Source organism: Pristiophorus japonicus, chromosome 13, assembly GCF_044704955.1.
Source record: "Pristiophorus japonicus isolate sPriJap1 chromosome 13, sPriJap1.hap1, whole genome shotgun sequence".
In the NCBI taxonomy this organism is placed as follows: Eukaryota; Metazoa; Chordata; class Chondrichthyes; family Pristiophoridae; genus Pristiophorus; species Pristiophorus japonicus.
Window position 1 is genome coordinate 123,330,030 of NC_091989.1, and position 22,110 is coordinate 123,352,139.

The window sequence follows — 22,110 nt, forward strand, 5'->3', positions numbered from 1 at the left end:
AGTGGTGAAGCACTCCAGTCCACTCAAGCGTACCGGCGGACACCGCATGCTCCATCACCAGGGACACCCAGGTGCAAACATAACCACGGAATAGGCTCAGGCCAGGAGTGTGACGAAATATTCACTACTTGCCTAAATGGGTGCAGCTGACACTGAACTGGACTCAGCTGATGCACTGCAGCAACTCACCAAAGTTACTCCAACAGTACTTCCCTCCTCTGCGACCTCTACCACCAAGGAGGAAAAGAGCATAAAATTTGTGGGAACATCACCAGCTCCAAGTTATATACCATTCTGACTCGGATCTATATCATTGCTCCTTCATCATCGGTAGATCTCCCTCATCTACAATTCAGAAGTGATGGAAAACCCAACACTTCCGCAACAGCACTCAAGAAGCTCAACATCATCCAGGATAAAACAGTTCATTTGATCGGCCCTTGTGCCACTGGATTCAATATCAATCCCTTCCACTGCCAACACACTATGGCTGCAATAAGTACGATGTACAGGGTGCACTACAACAATTCATCAAGGTTACCTCCTTCCCCTGCAACCTCTGCCACCAAGATGGACAAGAGTAGCAATGATGTAGGAATACTATCATCTTTCCAAGTTCTTCTCCAAGTCAAACACTATCCTGATTTGAATATATATCACCTTTCTTTCATTATTACTGGGCCAATGTCCTGAAATTTCCTAGCTAATATCATTGTGGAAGCACCATCACCACAAGAACTGCAGCAGTTCACGGAGAAGGCCCATCACCACCTTCTCAGGGAAAATAGGGATGGGCATTAAATGCGACTTTGCCAGCAACCCGAAAACATATCAAAAAACATTTAAAATATGGATCATTACGTGTACAATTTGCAACCAAACCATTTCCACTGAAATGTTATAAGGTAAAAAGAAAACACAAAAATATAAAATTGATGAACATTGCTGAAAGCACTGTATTCCTGGAATATTGATCATTTTGGTGTAGAAATGTTACCACACTATTTAAAGGATTAAGAACAATCCTAGCAAGTTTGATTTTAGCGCAAGCTTACCGCTTGCAAAAATATTTCTTCATTGATTTGAAAGACACTAGAGGTTTCTAAAAGTGACAGCAAAATGTATAGGGATCAGTGCCTTATGCAGATGATCCCAGCAGAGATGCTTTATAACTTAACATTATCTTTTACCAGATTGCTGTCATAGACGTAGAAATCACTCCTGAACATGTCGGCCCCAAGTTTCCACATGATTTGCTCCTGATTTTTAGGAGCAACTGGTGTAGAACGGAGTATCTTAGAAATCGGAATTCTCGTCATTTAGTTTGCTCCAGTTCTAGTCAGTTAGAACAGTTTCACTTTGGAACATAATTTTTTTTTTTTTTTTAAAGGGGCCGTGTCCGGCCACTTATGCCTGTTTTCAAAGTTTCGTCAGTGAAAACTTACTCCAAACTAACTTAGAATGGAGTAAGTGAAGATTTTTGTACGCTCGAAAAAACCTTGTCTACACTTTAGAAAATCAGGCGTAGGTTACAAATCAGGCGTAGGGAATGGTGGGGGGGGGGGGTGTTTAAAGGGAAGTTTACAAACATTAAACACTTCAGTTTTACAAATAGAGCCATCATCAATAATAAATGATAAATACATCAATAAATCAACCAATAAATCAATCAAAAAAAATTAAGAAATATTTTTTTTTTTTAAATCAATAAAACAAAACATTTTCTACTTACCGACTGCAGCACCGGGAGCCCTCCAACCGTGTGCTGGGATGCCCCCCTCAGTGTATCTCTATCTCTCTGTCTGTCTGTGTGTCTCTCATTCTCTGTCTGTCAGTGTCTGTATTTCTGACAGCGAGGAGAGGGGGTGAGCAGAGGGAGGGGAGGGGGAGGAGGGGGGTAGAGGGAGAGAGGGGGTGAGCAGAGGGAGGGATGGGGGAGAAGGGGGAGGGATGGGGGAGAAGGGGGAGGGATGGGGGAGAAGGGGGAGGGATGGGGGAGAAGGGGGAGGGATGGTGGAGAAGGGGGAGGGATGGGGGAGATGGGGGAGGGATGGGGGAGATGGGGGAGGGATGGGGGAGATGGGGGAGGGATGGGGGAGATGGGGGAGGGATGGGGAGATGGGGGGGGGATGGGGAGATGGGGGGGATAGGAGATTGGGGGGGGGGATAGGAGATTGGGGGGGGAGGAAAGGAGATTGGGGGGGGAGGAAAGGAGATTGGGGGGGGGAGGAAAGGAGATTGGGGGGGGGAAGGAGATTGTGGGGGGGGGAAAGGAGATTGTGGGGGGGGGAAAGGAGATTGTGGGGGGGGGAAAGGAGATTGTGGGGGGGGGGGGAGAAGGAGATTGGGGGGGGGGGGAGAAGGAGATTGGGGGGGGGAGGAGAAGGAGATTGGGGGGGGTGGGGGGGAAGGAGATTGGGGGGGGGTGGGGGAGAAGAAGATTGGGGGGGTGGGGGGTAGGGGGGGAAGGAGATTGGGGAGGTGGGGGGGGGGGAAGGAGATTGGGGGGGGTGGGAAGGAGAAGGGGGAGGAAGGCTGAACGGGCCGGGCCCCAGCACCAGATTTACAGGTAGGTGGCGTTGGGTCGGGTCGGGGGGGTGGTGGGAGGGAGGTCGGTTCGGTTCGGGTTGGGGGGAGGGAGAGGGAGGTCAGGTCGGGGGGGAGGGAGGTCAGGTCAGAGGGAGGGAGAGGGAGGTCAGGTCGGGGGGAGGGAGGTCAGGTCGGGTCCGGGGGGGGGGGGGGGGGTGGGGGAGGCGGGTGTCAGGTCCGGGGGGGGGGGATGTCGGGTCGGGTCCGGGGGCTGGGGGGGAGCGGGTGTCAGGTCCGGTCCGGAGGCTGGTGGGGGGGTGGGAAGTGGGTGTCGGGTCCAGTCCGGGGGCAGGAAGCGGGAGTCGAGTCGGGTCGGGAGGAAGCAGGAGCTGCCCGTGGGAGGAGCCTTATTCACGCAGCCCCAGTGAGGCCATTTGGCCAGGGCTAGGGGCTGCGTGCTTCGGGCCCCTCCCACACAGTTTCGGGCGCCTGGAGCTACTGCACTTGCGCGCCCACTGTAGCGCGCATGTGCAGAGGTCCCGGCACTGTTTTCAGCGCAGGGACCTGGCTCCGCCCCCTACAGCTCCTGCTGCGCTGCACCGAGGGCCAGAGGACCTGCAGGGAGGTGGAGAATCTGGAGGTTTTTTTTAGGCGCACTTTGTGGCGCGAAAAACGGGCGGCCAGGTCGGGAGTGCGCCGTTCTAGGCGCGGCTCGAAACTTGGGCCAGTTATGTGGAGATGTGACATGTGGTTGGTGGCTACACGTTCTGCAACAACTTTGGACATTTACAGGGGGGGTCTTAGTTTACTTTTCACTACATAAATTTCTGGCTCGGGTATGCCAGAATTTGTGTAACATTTTGAAACTTCCCATTGCCCAACGCAGCAGTACAAGACCAGGACATACTGGTTGAAACAATGGAGAAATCAAATCAGTCTTAGGCTGTGGTATGAATTCAATTTCTTTAAAGTTTATATTTAAGTATTGAAGAGTCAGGGCTAGAATTTCGGTTTTCAGTGGAAAAAGATAATTTTACGCCAAAATTACCATTTTTGCTTTGCTACTGTTTTTAGGCCCGCTTTTCGACCTTTAATTTGCGCAGCGGTAAAAATTGGATTTGCACGAGGATTTGCGGCGCAAACTGTGAATTTTGGCAACTTTAGTGCGGGGCTGGTAGCGCTGCAAGAGAGGCCTTGAGGGGGGAAAAACAACAAAAAAATTGCAAAAAAAACTCTCAAAACCCTTACCAACTTACCTTTTTTGCAGGTCTTCATACTTACCGCTGCTGGCAGAGCTGCACCACAGGTTTTACCCCGTCGGTATTCTGGGCACAGAATAAGAGTCCCGAGAGAGCCAAAAATCGATCACAAACGCTATTTTGGGTGTTGCACGTCGGCACTCCTCTCCCCGGTGGTACGTGGAAGCGCTGCTGCAAAAAGGTCACCGAAGATCTCGCCAACCAGGTTTTTGCCGTAGAAGGTCAAATTGCGGCAAAAACCCGCTCACAAAGACGTCGAAATTCTAGCCCTCAGTGTTTTATTAATAGTTTTTAGAAAGAAAGTAAAAATTATTTATTTCTTGCAAATGTGTTTAATCTCAGCTTGAGTCGTAGGAAAAAGGAAAACAAATCTAAAAGTTAACGCATGTTGCTTTTATTACCGCCTTCCCTGAAGAAAATTATGGAGAAATGCAGACAAAAAGCTGCAAAAAAGTCCACCAGAATATTTTTTTCACACCAGTTTCTGTTCAAAATATTAAAACCAATGTGCATGTTTAATTTGATACAATTCCTTTAAAAAGGAACTCTGTCCCCATGTGATAATTCTAAGATTCAGTTGCCGATATTATCAATCCTGACATTATAACCACTGCTCTTTTTCCGGAGAGCAGGTGCTAGTAATGGTTCTGCTGTTGTCATTTACAACACCTTTAGACCTATCTTTTGTTTCTTTACTTGTCCCACTCCCACCCCTTTTTGCCTTGCACCATTATCACTTTTGTCATTTAATCAGTCCTGCCTTCCACTTTATCATTGGCCTTTCCTATTGTTCTTTCCTCCCCTCCACCTTTCCCTGCCTCTGTACTTGCTTAAAACCTATTACATCTCTTAATATCTTCCAGTTCTGATGAAAGGTCATCGACCTGAAACGATAACTCTCCACAGATGACCTGCTGAGAATTTACAGTATTTTCTGTTTTTATTATCTGACATTAATAATGTTTTTCATGACCAATAACCTTGTTCTTGATGGCAACTGACTCTGTTGCAATCTTTAGTAAGAAGTTTACCATTTTACTCGAACTCCCCATCAGTCCAACAAATAAAAATATTTTAAATCATTATTTCAAGTTGTTAGCTAAATAAAAGGATGGGTTTGGTTTGTGTAGGCGGGGACTAAAAAAACCTGATAGTAATAGATAAGAACAACTGTTTTCCTGTTAACAGTTAATATATCATGCAGATACTTTTCTAGAATTGCATTAAAAACACAATTTCCAAAGAGTACAAATTTAAGAGATTGTGTTAGGAGTTATTCTGATAAATCTCTTTCTTGTTACATTAAGTATCCATGTATATATGTTTTTCTAAATGTGTTTATTAATTCTTTGGTAACAAGAATGTCATTTCAACAGTAGAATTATAATTTTAAAAATAGGTTAGATTACTTACCGTCATCAAGTGTGATATCCTGCAAGCCAATGGTCTGAAAAGGCAGCTCACTATCCTCTGGTTCTTGCTTAATGTTCAGGGATGCTCTCTCTGGTGTTGAAAATGGAGATGGATTACACACATTATGATGTGTCAATGGATGGGGTGCTGATAGACTTCCTAAACTTGTATTGTGTAGCTGTGGTGAGGTTTGTCCAGAGTGTGGAGAATGTCCCAGAGAATGAGTTGCTGTTGGAGATGGTGATGAAGCTGGGCCTGGATTTGGAGAACAGTACATTTGTTGCATTTGTTGACATCCAAGGTTGATTTGAAGTGGACCAGCTACATCAGGCTGATAAGATATTCTTTCATATCCCTGGCTAGAAGCAGAGTTCATGGGAAGACCTGGCTGTCCATTAAACATCATGTTAGTTTGCATAGGCTGATAAGAAGGCCTGGTAGGTGGAGCTAGTGTTGGGAAGGACTGGTGCCCCAAGGGAGGCATAATGGGACATTCTGAACCTGGACTTATGCTTCTTGTTGGTAGGTGTGGCATACACGTTACTGATGGAGAAATCATAGGTGGATAAGTTTGCTGCATTTGAGGACCAAGATTCCTCTGTGAAGTAGGTATCAAATTTTCATGAGGGTGTCCAGTATCTGAGGAAGGCAGCTGGGCAACTTGATGTAGACCAGATACACTAGCAGTGTGTGCAATAGGCATTGGAAGGGTAGGAATGGTAGGCAATTCTATCTCATCAGTATGCTCCCGCTTGATTAAAACTGTGAAGAAAATGAAAATAAAATAAATGAAGGTGTACAGACAAATACATGCCATGAATGCACCAATGTACCCTGGTTTTCTCACCATTTCTTCTGAAGGCATGGTCTCATGTTGGGGTATGGTCTCTTAAGTATCAGCTCAGCTGGCTCTCGTCTAAATCAGAAGGCTGTGGATTCAAGCCCCACTCCAGGACTTGAGTACACAATCTAGGCTAACGCCAGTGTAGTACTGAATGAGTGATGTATTGTCAAAGGGGCAATTATTCAGATGAAATGTTACACTGAGTCTGACTGTTCTGGTGATTCACATGGACATAAAGATCCCACGGCACTATTCAATGACGAGCAAAAATTTCTCTTCGCAAACACCACCATTAAAAACAGATCAATTGGTCATTCATTTCACTGCTATTTCTGGAATCTAGCTGCATACAATATGAATGTCATCACTTGAAAGTAAATCCATGAATATGAAACGTTATGGGATGTGATAAAGTGCAATATAAATACAAGTTTTGGCAGAACCATACCAAATGGACATTTCTTAGCAGTGAACCTAGACAATGAGAATTAATTAGCTATTCAAACAGAGGGCAACACATGGAGCTTGATATTCCCTCATGTGACATCCACACACACACTTATACTGAAGAGCCCAATGGACAGAGATCAGGACTGTGATTCCTGCCCAATTTTTCTCCTCCTTAGCCCAAATGCACTGATGCCAAGTTAAACATCCGTACTCCGATCAGTGAATTCAGTACAAACCAGGGACTAAGGGCTCCCCAGTGTTTGTACCGTTTTTTTTTGGAGTAGGCTGCTTTTTCTGGCCTAACTTAAAAATCCCCAGTTTCCCCAATCAATTTGCACCAGCGTAACTCAGTTAGTTACGTTTTTTTTAGGTGAGTTTTTTTTCCTCAAAAAGGGGCGTTACCAGCCACTATGCCAATTCTGGTCATCTAGGCAACTTTGGCCAGCTAATAGTTATTCCATTTCTACTTAGGCCGGCATATGTGGCCTCTCGAGAAAACCCTTGAAGAGTTAAAGAAATCGGTGCAGGTAAGGAAATCGGCGCAGGTAAGTGCAGCAGATGCCCAGACAGCAGCAGCAGGAAAAGTAAGAGAGAGGGCGAGGTGGGGGAGGAAGAGACAGGTGGGGGGAGGAAGAGGGGGTGGGGGGGAGGAAGAGGGGGTGGGGGGGGGGGGGGGGAAGTCTTTCGGGTGTAGTTAGGTACGGGGACTGGGAGGGAGGAGACCGCTCAGCCTGGGCTAGGGGCGGGGGAGCAGACCAGGAGAACACTCGGCCAGGGCTAGGGGCAAGGGAGCAGACCAGGAGACCACTCGGCCAGGGCTAGGGGCGGAAGAGCGCACTGGCAAGCCCGTCGGCCAGATATAGACAGAGAGAGAGAGAGAGAGAGAGAGAGAGATCAGAGAATCGAACCAGTGGGGACTGAAATGGGACTGGACCGGGTGCAGGCCCTTCCGGCAGGGTTGGAGGTAAGTCGCTATTTTGTGTTTTTCAATTCTTTTAATGTGTTGGGAGCTGGCTGTATGCTTCACTTTGCAGCCTCAGCTCGCATTGTGTCCCTGGTTACCATGGCAGCCCGATCTTTTTGGCGCAGATCAAGGCTCCACCCTGAAAACTAAAGGTCGGGTTATGCCAGGCCAAACTGAAGAAATTCAACGGGGTAACTTTAGAATTTTTTTTTTGGCATACTTGGGCCCCAAAAAATCAGGCGTAACTCTTCAAGTACTCCAAAAAAAATGCTTTGGGGAAAATTGAGCCCAATATCTCCTGACCCGTGGCTCTGGATCAATCAAGCTAGTACTTTTATCTACTCAGTTATTAATGGTGAAGTTCTACCATTCTGCGCACAATAATGTGAATTGTTCCAGTTCTTAATAAGTGCAACTTTATGGAGGGGTTTCTTTTTCATCTTTTAGAAACTGATTTAGAAACCTGAAATTACATTCACTGCAATTACTGCTCCTGCATCCTTTTCTAGTAGAATTCAAAACTTTTATCTAATCAAACGTGTAGTTCAGTAGTAGAGTGCTCACTCAAGGAGAAGACAGCTGCTTAATGCATGCACACTGCAGCAGTATAGACCTGCTTTTCAAGCCACAAATTCCAGTTCCACAAATTATTAATGTGCTCTTAAACTGGGGCCACAAGATTCCAGGTGATTCTTATGTAAATTGCATTAAACACATAAATCAGCAATGTATATTCTTATTAAAGAAAATAAGGCAAAAACTAACACTAGCATTTTTTTTTTAAAAGGCACTTACCCTTGTTTTGAAAGCACTGTTCATATAGCCCCAGTATGACAGAACTGCAAAGTGTCAGGTACGAGAGGGCAACTCAAACAAAGGTTGTTTTTAAAGCTACTTAATTTTTAGTTTACTGATCGATTTTTAAATGCGTGCGTTAAAATAATTCTATTGTCACGTTACTTAGACTAATTTTGTCAGTGGAATTTACAAACTGTAGACTGATAACACAGCTATAGTACAGTTAGGAAACAAGTTAAGAAAAATTCTGAATCGTCATATTTTGCAGTGCAGCCAGATGGTATCACAAACTTCAGAACATTAGTAGCTTGTCTCCATTTAAACATATCGAATAGTTTGTGAACCCTGCCAACAAATGTTAACAGCTGTCTTCAGCATCTCCACGCAACTTAACTTTGAAGACATATGTACAAGCATCACTTATACCGCTTCCAGTTCTCCATTTAACAGTTTCATATTCACTAAAAGGTTAAGCGTTTTGATATTGCAAAATGAAGTCGTTTTTCTTGTGTGAGCTAAATGCACAAATTTTTGAAAAATACACCAGTGGATTTTCCATGGCATTGCTCATTTGGTTGGAGGATATGTTGTGTTACAATGACAACAAGGTTGCACCATATCATGCACAACTTTTTATAATATGGTTACTGTCCTGCACCATTGCTCACAAACATGAAAAATATATCTCTATTCCTTTAATTTTACTATAAAAAGTTAGTCATTACACAGTCCAATCTTAATCCAGTCATGCGCACGAAGATCATCTTCTGGCAATCTTTGTTGCGTTCATCCTTAAACTGCAGATTTTATACTAAATTGTCTTTTTTTTTTAAATCTCCTGTCAAAAATCTATTGCATACAAATGACTCTCTTGACTACCAACTCTAATATTTGGTTACACATGTAAATACTCAAGACAATACAATAGCTGTCTTTTTTTTAAGCCAGCAAAATACCCCCCAAAAAGTTATTGCACAACGTTTCCAGAATTTAGGTGGTTTGAAAACAGTTATGGAAAGGTGTACTGTGTAAATATTCTGTGTCACTAGGTTCTCCCATGTGATTTCATGGCGAGGTTCTAATATTTAAGAGGTAGATTAGCAAAAGCATCAAAACAGAGAAATGTGGCTTTCCCAAACGGAAAGAAAAACAAAGCCAACGCATGAATTTGCTAATAGCCAGTTAAGAGCACGATCTCCCAAACCTGCAGTTAAGCTGACTTCTTGTTTTCTGTGGCAGAGTTATTTTTAAATGAGCATAATATTCAAAGAGTAATGAGCAGTGTTGAGGGGGGAAAAGAAAATTGAAACAAGGGAGAGTAAATAATATCTGAAAAGGAGATGAAAAATAATTTCACTTTGAAAAGGGACCTATTAGTCTTTTTCCAAAATAAACTAATTCTTAAAACTGAAGATTTGAGACCAGTAACCAAAAGGGCTTGGCTGCTTTACTTCAAAAGCTCACACGACAGCAAAAGCCTACACATTTCACACTGCTTTCCCATTGCTTTGGGTGCCATACGCCCACACGTACACTGTTGTTAGCAACAAACAATTTGCGACAAGTTCAAGACTCAGCTTCTGCCACTCAGTTTAGCAGAAGACGGTGGTTTACAGATAATAACTGGTTTCTGCTTAGCAGTACAACAAGCCACTTCCTGCCAACACCTGTCCTGATCCATCATTGGTCCACTAAACATTTCTGATAAAGAAAACAGGAAACTCATCAAGTGGGCTGCATTATGAGCACTCGGCTTTAGTGAAATATCTCATTATTTTACTGTTCTATGCTAATACTACAGCTAAACTTAGGATGTAATTCACACAAACAAACATAAATAGGAGGAATTTAACTCTCTCCTACTGGCTGGAAAGGAGCATGGGAACAGTTATAACTGAGCCTCCATTTCCTGCCGATTCTCCATTTTAATGCTGCTGGCTTAAGCAGAGGGTGAGGCTCCTGCCACATTCCTGTGGAAGCCTCATTATAAATGTAAATTGGGGTCCCATGACTTGGACCCCAATGGCATTTTTATTCGCTCCTGCCAAGTAAAGAGGTCGGGAAGCCAGTGAGGCCCTCAAAGGAGAGTTAAAAAAAAAAAATTCCTTTGTGGGGCTAGGAAAAGCAGGAGTACTCCTCTGGGTCCTAAAAGGAAAGTCCGGACTTCTTCTGACCTGGGCTCCCCCCTGCCCTGCTGCGACACCCTCGCAACGCCCCCTCCCTACCCTAACTTACCTTGCTACAAGTTGTGCAACAGCCTTCTCTGTGACGGCAGGCTGCCTCTGGGCCTTCTGATCTCCCCCCCACCCCCTCTCCATTCTTGAATATTTTGACATTGCTCAAATCGGTTAACTGAAGTAAGTTAAATACTAGTTATCCTACTATTCAGAAGTGTTATTTTGTCCGTTGAGAATAACAAATGGGTGGAAAGGATGCAATACAATCGAGGAGTCCCATAATTCAGTCTACATTAGCAAAGCTCAAACTGTGTTACAGGATCCAACCATTTTTTATTCTACACATTTTGATTTCTTTCCCCACAGAGGAACTTTCCCATTTGATATTCTAGCGAAGTTTTGCGTGCTATTTATAACAAGAAAATGTCATTACAGAAGAGTTTTGGGAAGAAAAAAAAATTCTTGGGAGGATATTCATTGTGTTGTAAAATCTTTCATATAAAACTGGAAAAGAGCTCTCTTGATAACTCAAGTAAGTTTGTCCACTATGATACAGATCAGGAAAGTATCTAGTTTGAACCCCAGTGTGTACTGATTTAGCTGATTTCAGCAGAAGCAATGGTAGGAATGCTACAACTGGATTCAATATCTTTGCATGAGGTTGGAGGAAAAACTATCAATTGCCCAGGATTCTTGTTTCTGATCGTTATCCATTGACCTTTGCTAGAAGTGCATATTGGCAGGCAGCAGGATCTGGCTTGGCAATGATGTTCCCTGCCCCACCCTGTGGTCAAATAGCTTGCTGGCACTCATTGTTGCAGCTTGTAAATAATAATTGTCTAGCACCCTTCTGTACCTTGCAAATAATCAATACTTTCAGTAGAGCAAGAGAAATTTGACAAGAAAAATATAGGATCTTTCTGGATGGATGAACTAAGGTGAGGCTAATGGCTTTGCTCATCTGTAACTATCTTGTGATCTTGCCTCCTCTGTCCCTCCCCTTCTCATCAGTCCATCATCGCTCTACAATCCACAAGCATATGTTTCTACTGGGTTGTATGCCAACTGCACCACCAATAATGTGAGAATAAGTCACTAGTTCAAGAGAACAGCTCAGTTATTCCCTTGAAGTCTAGCCTACCTACTTCATGGAAAATATTTTCTCATTGCTTGGATTTAACAAAATGGGGTAAAACTGAATCACAGCAGCAAATGTAAAAACTGATGATCATTGATGGCAATATAACTGCCAGCTAGTCACTTTTCTCTCCCTAGTCCCACCTCCCAATAAATATTTATTTCAGAACTCCAATTCTTTTAGAACAGAGTTCGCATGAAAAAGCAGATAAAGACATATGATACAATGTGGCCATACGGACTTTTAAATACATGAACTAAAACCGACTGCAGTATTGTTAATCTTACTTACACATATATACCGGGTCAAAATTTACTGTAAACGGTGAATGAATGGCAGCAGCATTCATTAGACTTGCCCATGCCCATTTAATTTCCGTGAGCTTTTGCTAAGCAAGTTGCTGCAAGTGGGACATTGAAATGGTGCGGCATCCTGTACAGGGCCTTTGGGACCTGTGTAAACAGAGATAGCAACTCTGTACCTCCTTAAACAATCAGATTGAAAAATTGCTAATGAACAGCAGAGTCTGAACCAGCAAGTGTAAGTTAGACTAGTGAATTCAATGTCAAATCAGGTACAGAAAGCAAAGAGAGGAAAATAAAGTTTGGATTGAGAGAGTAAAAATAGACAAAAAAGTTAAAAAATGTAATTTATTTTTAAAATCTCCAACAAGTAAAAGCCGAAGGAATGAGGCACCATCTTGTAAAAAGTGCATTTTCAGTGTGTCAGAGAAGTTGTTTGGTAGTAATTATGCTGTTGAAAGGGCACTTAGAATGCAATGGACAAGCTCTAACTTTCTGTGGTGAGCTTAGTCCATACCTACGATGTCAGTACAGGAACTTCACGCCGTTCAATGCATTTGAATGGGAAGCCAGATGGCGGAGCTGCGCACCTCAGACAGAAACGTCCAGATTTTTGAGTTTAATCGCGCATATGCACTTGCCTGAAATTGCTGTCCGATTTGTGCATAAATAACAGCGAGCACCGTTAGCCTCACCATTATTTTTACAGTAAATTGTGGTTCAATGTATTAAAATATAACTACATTTCCCAGTATAAACAAATACCCTAACACTCCAAGTCAATCATTTTTTAAATATTCTCTGTCATTTTTTTTGGTTGCTTAAAAGTAGCTGCAATCACCATTACAAATGTCACACTTCAATGGATTGCTGCCAAACAATCTAACTGCCAGCACATACACAGAAATGACATTCTAAACTATAAAATATAAGAAAAATAACCATAAATGCTGGAAATCACTGGGAACCCCAATTTCTGCTGAACCCACTGCCCTTATACATTTCACTTCATATTTGGGTGTGTCTTGATAGTATTAGTTTCCCCTCATCATCCTTGGCTTTTACTAAATAAATTCGACAGACAGTTTTCCCAACAGCTGCAATGAAGCATCAATTAATATTTATTTTAAGAACTGTGACTGTCAGGTACCCAAGCTGCTCCATTTTTCAGACACAATGAACTGCAGTGCTGGGGAGATCAATGATTGCTACAACACATCATATGCCATCCTTCTCCTTACGCAACATTAATAAAAATAAAAAATCATTTTATTTGAAGAACAGCTCAAGATTCAGTACTGAAATGACAATACATTACATACTTAAAATTGCATTGTATTGTAATTTTACTGCAGAGAAAATACAATTTCCCCATGTTTTTGTAGTCAAAATGAAACCAACTGAATGAAATGAATTACCTGGCATGTAAGTGAAGCGCTGGGACTGACTTCTTTTTCTCTTGCCATTGCAAACATAAAACTGAACTTGAACTGCAGATGTAACATTTTTATTATGGTAGGGAGGGACTTCAACAACAAGATTAACCTGAAACAAGACAACTTTAAAGAATAAGTTCATGCACAATTCATTTTAATGTTTAAAGTAAAAAAATAAAGTACATTTTGTTGATCATTACCAAGGTGGCCTTTGAATATTAAGCAGCAAATGAAGCTCAGCTATAGGAAAACTGCAAGTACAGTTCTTGGTATCTTTCACATTTCATTTCATTCCTCAATGAAATGAAGAATGGATCCGAGGGCTGGGGTGAGGGAGATCAAAACTGAACTAGTGGTTTTAAAACAATGAAATATGCGCCAAATACGCAAATGGTTTAAATTTAAAAATAGAAATGGCATCCAAAAATTAGGTTTTCCATAAAACTCGAACAGAATTTTCCGACAGAAAACAAAGGATTCCGATTACCAAGTAGAATTAGGGCAGGATAATGGAATTTGGCAGAGGTTAATAACAGACATAGTAGCATTATCATTGGCACAAGATCACAATTTCTAATATCAAGCCAGATTAACTCTTCGAAGACTTTAGCCTATTTTGATTGTCGACCTAAAATACTAAGAATACGACATTTGCAAAAATACTATGAGTATTGTGTGGCTTTGTATAATTCTCAAATGTTACTTAAAACACGAGAAATAGTTTGCACATAATTAAAAAAGAAAATATGTTTTCCAAGATGAATTTACTCTTACTCAAAACTAGTTAAAAGAAAATCAACTTTGAAATTCGGTTTCATTCCCTTAGCCCATAAGATAGTAAACAGCATTAGAATAAAGTCTTGATGCAATTCAAAAAAAAAATCCATTTTGACCAAAACTTTATGTTCCAAATAAATTTCAACATAGTCAACGTAGATGGTGGGGGGGGGGGGGAAATAGATCAAGACGGCTTTTCACCTTTGGAGTTCATACAGTTCAGCACTATTTGGACAAACATCCATCCAAACGGTGGTAAATAACCACTCAAAACATATACAAAACTGTCTAAATTTTACTATACTGAATAACATTAAAAAGAAAATTAAATATCTTACCCCTTGAAACTTCTCCCTGATAATTTTTCCTTCTACCTCCCACTGAGGGCGCCCATCTGTAGAACATATTAGAGCAATCTGAGAATTTACCTCCAAAAATGATCTTGCAACTGAAGAATCAATAATACTCAGTAGCATGGACACAAGCAACCCTCTGAATCCTCACCCAAATGGTCATGCTTCGTGTGCAATCATACAGGAATGTGATCTTGTAGTCAGCTAATAACCATTCACTTTTCATCTGGGTGCCTGGACAGAGGAGCACAAAGCTACTTGGATTTTTATATTACTTAGCTCCACGTGTATGTGAGCGCGCCGCATGCGCACAAATGCTAGATATAGATATCTGTATCTAGCATGTGTGCCCATATACACACAAACAGGCAGAGAGACTTGCATTTATATGGTGCTTTACCACATTTCACAACAACTATTTCATACATAGTAGTATTGCAGAAAAAATGAACGAACATAAGAACATAAGTATTAGGAACAGGAGTAGGGCATTTAGCCCCTCGAGCCTGCTCCGCCACTCAACAAGATCATGGCTGATCTGGCCGTGGACTCAGCTCCACTTACCCGCCCGCTCCCCATAATTCTTAATTCCCTTATTGGTTAAAAATCTATCTATCTGTGATTTGAATACATTCAATGAGCTAGCCTCAACTGCTTCCCTGGGCAGAGAATTCCACAGATTTTCAACCCTCTGGGAGAAGAAATTCCTTCTCAACTCGGTTTTAAATTGTCTCTCCCGTATTTTGAGGCTGTGCCCCCTAGTTCTAGTCTCCCTGACCAGTGGAAACAACCTCTCTGCCTCTATCTTATCTATCCCTTTCATTATTTTAAATGTTTCTATAAGATCCCCCTCATCCTTCTGAACTCCAACGAGTAAAGACCCAGTCTACTCAATCTATCATAAGGTAACCCCCTCATCTCCGGAATCAGCCAAGTGAATCGTCTCTGTACCCCCTCCAAAGCTAGTATATCCTTCCTGAAGTAAGGTGACCAAAACAGCACGCAGTACTCCAGGTGCGGCCTCACCAATACGCTGTACAGTTGCAGCAGGACCTCCCTGCTTTTGTACTCCATCCCTCTCGCAATGAAGGCCAACATTCCGTTCGCCTTCCTGATTACCTGCTGCACCTGCAAACTAACTTTTTGGGATTCATGCACAAGGACTCCCAGGTCCCTCTGCACCGCAGCATGTTGTAATTTCTCCCCATTCAAATAATATTCCCTTTTACTGTTTTTTTTCCAAGGTGGATGACCTCACATTTTCCGACATTGTATTCCATCTGCCAAACCTTAGCCCATTCGCTTAACCTATCTAAATCTCTTTGCAGCCTTTCTGTGTCCTCTACACAACCCGCTTTCCCACTAATCTTTGTGTCATCTGCAAATTTTGTTACACTACACTCTGTCCCCTCTTCCAGGTCATCTCTATATATTGCAAACAGTTGCGGTCCCAGCACCGATCCCTGTGGCACACCACTAACCACCGATTTCCAACCCGAAAAGGACCCATTTATCCCGACTCTCTGCTTTCTGTTAGCCAGCCAATTCTCTATCCATGCTAATACATTTCCTCTGACCCCGCGTACCTTATCTTCTGCAGTAACCTTTTGTGTGGCACCTTATCGAATGCCTTTTGGAAATCTAAATACACCACATCCATCGGTACACCTCTATCCACCATGCTTGTTATATCCTCAAAGAATTCCAGTAAATTAGTTAAACATGATTTCCCCTTCATGAATCCATGTTGCGTTTGCTTGATTGTACTATTCCTATCTAGATGTCCTGCTATTTCTTCCTTAATGATAGCTTCAAGCATTTTCCCCACTTCAGATGTTAAACTAACCGGCCTATAGTTACCTGCCTTTTGTCTGCCCCCCCCTTTTTTTTTAAAAACAGAGGCATTTCATTAGCTGCTTTCCAATCCGATGGTACCTCCCCAGAGTCCAGAGAATTTTGGTAGATTATAACGAATGCATCTGCTATAACTTCCGCCATCTCTTAATACCCTGGGATGCATTTCATCAAGACCAGGGGACTTGTCTACCTCGAGATCTATTAGCCTGTCCAGCACTACCCCCTAGTGATAGTGATTGTCTCAAGGTCCTCCCTTCCCACATTCCCGTGACCAGCAATTTTTGGCATGGTTTTTGTGTCTTCCACTGTGAAGACCGAAGCAAAATAATTGTTTAAGGTCTCAGCCATTTCCAATTATTAAATCCCCCTTCTCATCTTCTAAGGGACCAACATTTACTTTAGTCACTCTTTCCGTTTTATATATCAGTAAAAGCTTTTACTATCTGTTTTTATGTTTTGCACAAGTTTGGACACAATGGGCTCAAAATTGGCCCACCCCTTTTCTCGGTGCACTCAGTGGAGATACGTGCTTTTCTGCATTGAAAAGTGATCCGGGGAAAAAAAGAAAGAAAAAAAAAAAAAATCGCTCCCCACTTTGGCCACTGGTGCAGCTTGGCCAGTCGGGTCAAGGGTGGAGCCAGCGTCCCACGCCAAAAACCGTGTCGGGACGTCTGCACATGCGCGTTGGAGTGTACGCACATGCGCAGTAGCTCCTCGCCCCCAGCCTTTCTGTGCGTGCTGCACGTGGGACTCGATCATCATCATCATCATCATACTGGCTGCTGGTGCGCCCCGCCCCTATTCCAGGCCGAGTGGCCTACCGCACAGGCCGGCCCGCTGCCTTCCCGGGCTGAAGATGAAGGTAGGGTAGGATTAATTTACTTCTATTTTTTATTTGGATATTTTGAAAAAATTATGTAAATATGTTTTGTCTCTTGTGAATAGTGATGACCATTTGTCAAGCTTATTTACCTGGTGCTATTGTGAAAGAAGAACATAAGTGACAGAGGAACACAGAGAATATCTTATTTATTGAAGTAGACTTTATTTAGATAACATGGGCTCAATTTTGGCCCAGTATAATCATTGCAAACAAATAGTTGTTTATATTAGTTGTGAGATTAGGGCAATTTAATTCAACTATCTTTTACTTTTTATTTTTGTAGTTTAAGCTTCCATGAGTGCTTCTGTTGTATAGTAAATTAACTTTGCGACGTTTGTCATAAGATGTCCTGTATAGCTGTTTGATCCTATTCACATTCTTCAGTCAAGTCATTAAGTTCTGCTGGCCTCCGATGTACCTACCTGTGCTGATTTCTTAACTCTCCGCAAGGGTTTTCACAAGTGGCCACAAACGCTGGCTTAAGTAGATTTGGAGTAACTATTAGCTGGCCAAAGTGGTCTAAATGGCCAAAACTGGCGTAGGTGGCCAATAACGCCCCCTTTTGAGAAAAACTAAACTAAACTAAAAAAAAATCGTAACTAACTCAGTTACACTGCCGCAAATTGAATGTGCAAAATGGGGATTTTTAAGATACTCCAGAAAAATTAAGTTGCTCCAAAAAAAACTCAGCAACTCCTGGCCAATTTTGAGCGCTAAATCTCTTCATAATGTTAGTTGAGAGATAAACATTGGCCACAGTACAGGGGGAATTTCCTGCTCTTCAAGTAGTGCAATGGGACCTTTAATGTCCACCTGAACAGGCAAATGGAGCTTTGGTTTAATGCCTCATTAAAAGAATGTCACCTCTTGATAATGTAACAATTCATGAGTACTGCACTGGGCTATCAGGCTAGATCACATGCTCAAGTCCACAAGAAGGGCTTGAAACCAAAACCTTCCGACTTCAGAGCCACATGCTATCAATTGAAACAGGCTGACTCACACAATTACTGGATCTGTTAACTCAGCCCAGACCAGGAGTCAAAGTGGGATTCTACTGGTCTGCATGGGTCAGCACCACACAGGCAGACAGGATTGCTTTACCACACAAAAAGGTAGAATTAAATCACAATTACATACATAACAGTTTATAATTTCTACACACACATACTTCGTAAAGAAAGAATATACTGTTTGGTTTTCTTCACAATTATTTGTGTTGTTTCTAAAGTACTTACTATATTCATTTGTATTTAAAATAAAATCTAGACAGGTATAAACTGTTGATAAATTCTAATAATAAATCATATTCAACATTTACGGAAGGTGAAGTATCTGGAACTGCTTTATTAAGTAAATAAATGTTATATATTATGTATTTACATAAAAAAGCAGCTCATGGTGACATGGTTGGTAGCCTGGGAGCTCAGCCAGTGCATTGAGGAGAAAAATATCGGACTTTAGCTTATATTTTCAAAATATTTTCAAGTAAGCAAAGTTCATTGGTAGCATACAAATTTTAAAAACAACTTTATAATACTGGCCAGGGGCATTTATAGAATTTTTCTCCCATGGGTGGTGTAGTTTGAAAGCTGAAAAAATGCTCCGAGTATTCAAAACAGTTTAATTCTGAAAACAGACCTGCAGCTTTTGCAATATTTCCCTAGAGACGAGTTTCCTAAATATCTTCCTGTTCACTACGCGAAAATCCCAATACAAACAGCCAAATCTGACATTTTTGTTCTTAACCCTTTAGACTATGCAAGTGGAAAACATTCTATTTGGATTTCATTCCTTAGTCACTGAAGCTTCTGTTTCTAGAACCAGGTAAAGAAAACAACTTGTATTTATATAGCGCCTTTAACATAGTGAAACATCCCAAGGCGCTTCACAGCAGTATTATGCGCTATATAAATACAATGTTGTTGTTGTTTCGGCGCAAGTGCAGTGCATCCCTAAATCCGGAACTTGCGGGGCCCCTATGGGTGCGTGCACACCTCATACGTGCCTCTGGGGGCTACAATTTCAGTCCCAATAAAAAAAGGTGGAACCGTTTTAGTAGGCTCAAGCCTCATCATGTCTAATCACTGTGGAACAGCAAATAAAATGCTGAACTCAATATAGCCAAAGCATTGGAATACAAATTGAAAGTCATATTCAAACTGTATAGTGCTCTGGTCAGACCACATTCCAATTCGAGTCATTGAGATCCCGGAACTTGCGATCTGTCAAGAATCCTCTTGACAGATTGTACAAATTTAACAGTAAAGGGCATTCGCAGGTGGAGAGTTGGGCCCAGCGAATGCCCTTGAAATTCTTACGCCTGGTTAAAGTAGGCGTACAGCCTACCTTTACCAGCATAACAGTTTTTAAAAAATAGAAAAATATATATATTTTTTTTACTCATTTATATATTAAAAACCCTGTCCATTAAGACAAGTTTATTTTTTAGCCCTGTTTAAAAAAAAATGTAATTAAAAATGTTTTTAAAGTAAATATCATTTTAATTAATTTTAAATATATAATGTGTTTTTAAAATTTATTCCATGTGTTTGTGTATTTTGGGGGGATTCCCATTCATACTTACAGCAGTTCCATAAATATGGAACTCACTAAAAGTATAAAAGGGGATCCCCTACTTTCATTGGTTGGGCCGGCACACGTGATCCCATAGAAACATAGAAACATAGAAAATAGGTGCAGGAGTAGGCCATTCGGCCCTTCTAGCCTGCACCGCTATTCAATGAGTTCATGGCTGAACATTCAACTTCAGTACCCCATTCCTGCTTTCTCGCCATACCCCTTGATCCCCCTAGTAGTAAGGACTACACCTAACTCCTTTTTGAATATATTTAGTGAATTGGCCTCAACAACTTTCTGTGGTAGAGAATTCCACAGGTTCACCACTCTCTGGGTGAAGAAGTTCCTCCGCATCTCGGTCCTAAATGGCTTACCCCTTATCCTTAGACTGTGACCTCTGGTTCTGGACTTCCCCAACATTGGGAACATTCTTCCTGCATCTAACCTGTCTAACCCCGTCAGAATTTTAAATGTTTCTATGAGGTCCCCTCTCATTCTTCTGAACTCCAGTGAATACAAGCCCAGTTGATCCAGTCTTTCTTGATAGGTCAGTCCCGCCATCCCGGGAATCAGTCTAGTGAACCTTCGCTGCACTCCCTCAATAGCAAGAATGTCCTTCCTCAGGTTAGGAGACCAAAACTGTACACAATACTCCAGGTGTGGCCTCACCAATGCCCTGTACAACTGTAGCAACACCTCCCTGCCCCTGTACTCAAATCCCCTTGCTATGAAGGCCAACATGCCATTTGCTTTCTTAACCGCCTGCTGCACCTGCATGCCAACCTTCAATGACTGATGTACCATGACGCCCAGGTCTCTTTGCACCTCCCCTTTTCCTAATCTGTCACCATTCAGATAATAGTCTGTCTCTCTGTTTTTACCACCAAAGTGGATAACCTCACATTTATCCACATTATACTTCATCTGCCATGCATTTGCCCACTCACCTAACCAATCCAAGTCGCTCTGCAGCCTCACAGCATCCTCCTCGCAGCTCACACTGCCACCCAACTTAGTGTCATCCGCAAATTTGGAGATACTACATTTAATCCCCTCATCTAAATCATTAATGTAGTGTAAACAGCTGGGGCCCCAGCACAGAACCTTGCGGTACCCCACTAGTCACTGCCTGCCATTCTGAAAAGTACCCATTTACTCCTACTCTTTGCTTCCTGTCTGACAACCAGTTCTCAATCCATGTCAGTACACTACCCCCAATCCCATGTGCTCTAACTTTGCACATCAATCTCTTGTGTGGGACCTTGTCGAACGCCTTCTGAAAGTCCAAATATACCACATCAACTGGTTCTCCCTTATCCACTCTACTGGAAACATCCTCAAAAAATTCCAGAAGATTTGTCAAGGATGATTTCCCTTTCACAAATCCATGCTGACTTGGACCTATCATGTCACCTCTTTCCAAATGCACTGCTATGACATCCTTAATAATTGATTCCATCATTTTACCCACTACTGATGTCAGGCTGACCGGTCTATAATTCCGTGTTTTCTCTCTCCCTCCTTTTTTAAAAAGTGGGGTTACATTGGCTACCCTCCACTCCATACGAACCACATGCGGTCCTGGGATATTTGGGCCGCTACGCAGGTCAACGCGTAGAGTCCCAGGACCACAAATCACCAAACCTCCCGGACCACCAGGTAAGTTCATAAATTTTTTGCAGGTCGGAGGCATCTGTCCGCAGGAAGCCTCAGACTGCAAATTCTACCCCAATGTCATTCCTAGCTATTGCAACATCATTCATGATGTTCTTATGCCACTCACTTTCTTTTCTTCCTATGTGTAGTTTGTCTGAAATGTCACCTATCCCTGTTCACTTACAAACTTTGTTTAACTCTTTTTGTAGTTCTACCGTAGTCTTCCTTCATTCAATTGCACATCATTACTTGTTCTTTATATATCTATTTCATTGTTAGTAACAGTTAATACAATTTTATTCACTATCCGACTAGGATTTTACATTTTTCTTCTGATATGCTAATGTTTTTACTACATTATAGAGCTAAATAGAATTCTGCATAAATCATTTCAGAATCTTGTGTACTCTCTAATTGTAGCAAAAACAGCAAGATTCGAGACATATTTGCAATCAATAAGACATTTTAATATTCCTGTTAGGAAAAGGAGGGAATTGTAGTGACATTCATGTTGATTTAATCTTTTTGCTCACTTATGACATTGTAATGAAAATTTAGTTTAAACCGAACAGCATTTTCAGCACCACACTTCCTACAATTTTGATGTCTGCTTACTGACCCAGAATACAGGAGTCAAGTTCTAACATTATGGAAACAGTTTTTAACTAGGACAAATTATAATGGTTTGGGCTCA

At 42.0% G+C, this 22,110-nt stretch overlaps 1 protein-coding gene across 2 annotated transcripts in view; it reads right to left on the reverse strand.

Annotated features, from left to right (window-relative positions):
* Positions 1 to 22,110, reverse strand: part of nfatc3a (nuclear factor of activated T cells 3a) — a 177,745-nt gene that overhangs the window by 44,000 nt on the left and 111,635 nt on the right. Inside the window, exons 7-9 of one of the 2 annotated variants that reach the window (XM_070897982.1) lie at positions 14,426 to 14,481; positions 13,293 to 13,419; positions 5,202 to 5,963 (exon numbers count right to left, since the gene is read on the reverse strand). In XM_070897982.1, the coding sequence (XP_070754083.1) occupies positions 5,202 to 5,963; positions 13,293 to 13,419; positions 14,426 to 14,481 (945 nt within the window). The remainder of the gene's footprint in view (positions 1 to 5,201; positions 5,964 to 13,292; positions 13,420 to 14,425; positions 14,482 to 22,110) is intronic. The other variant, XM_070897983.1, reaches the window with a different exon arrangement.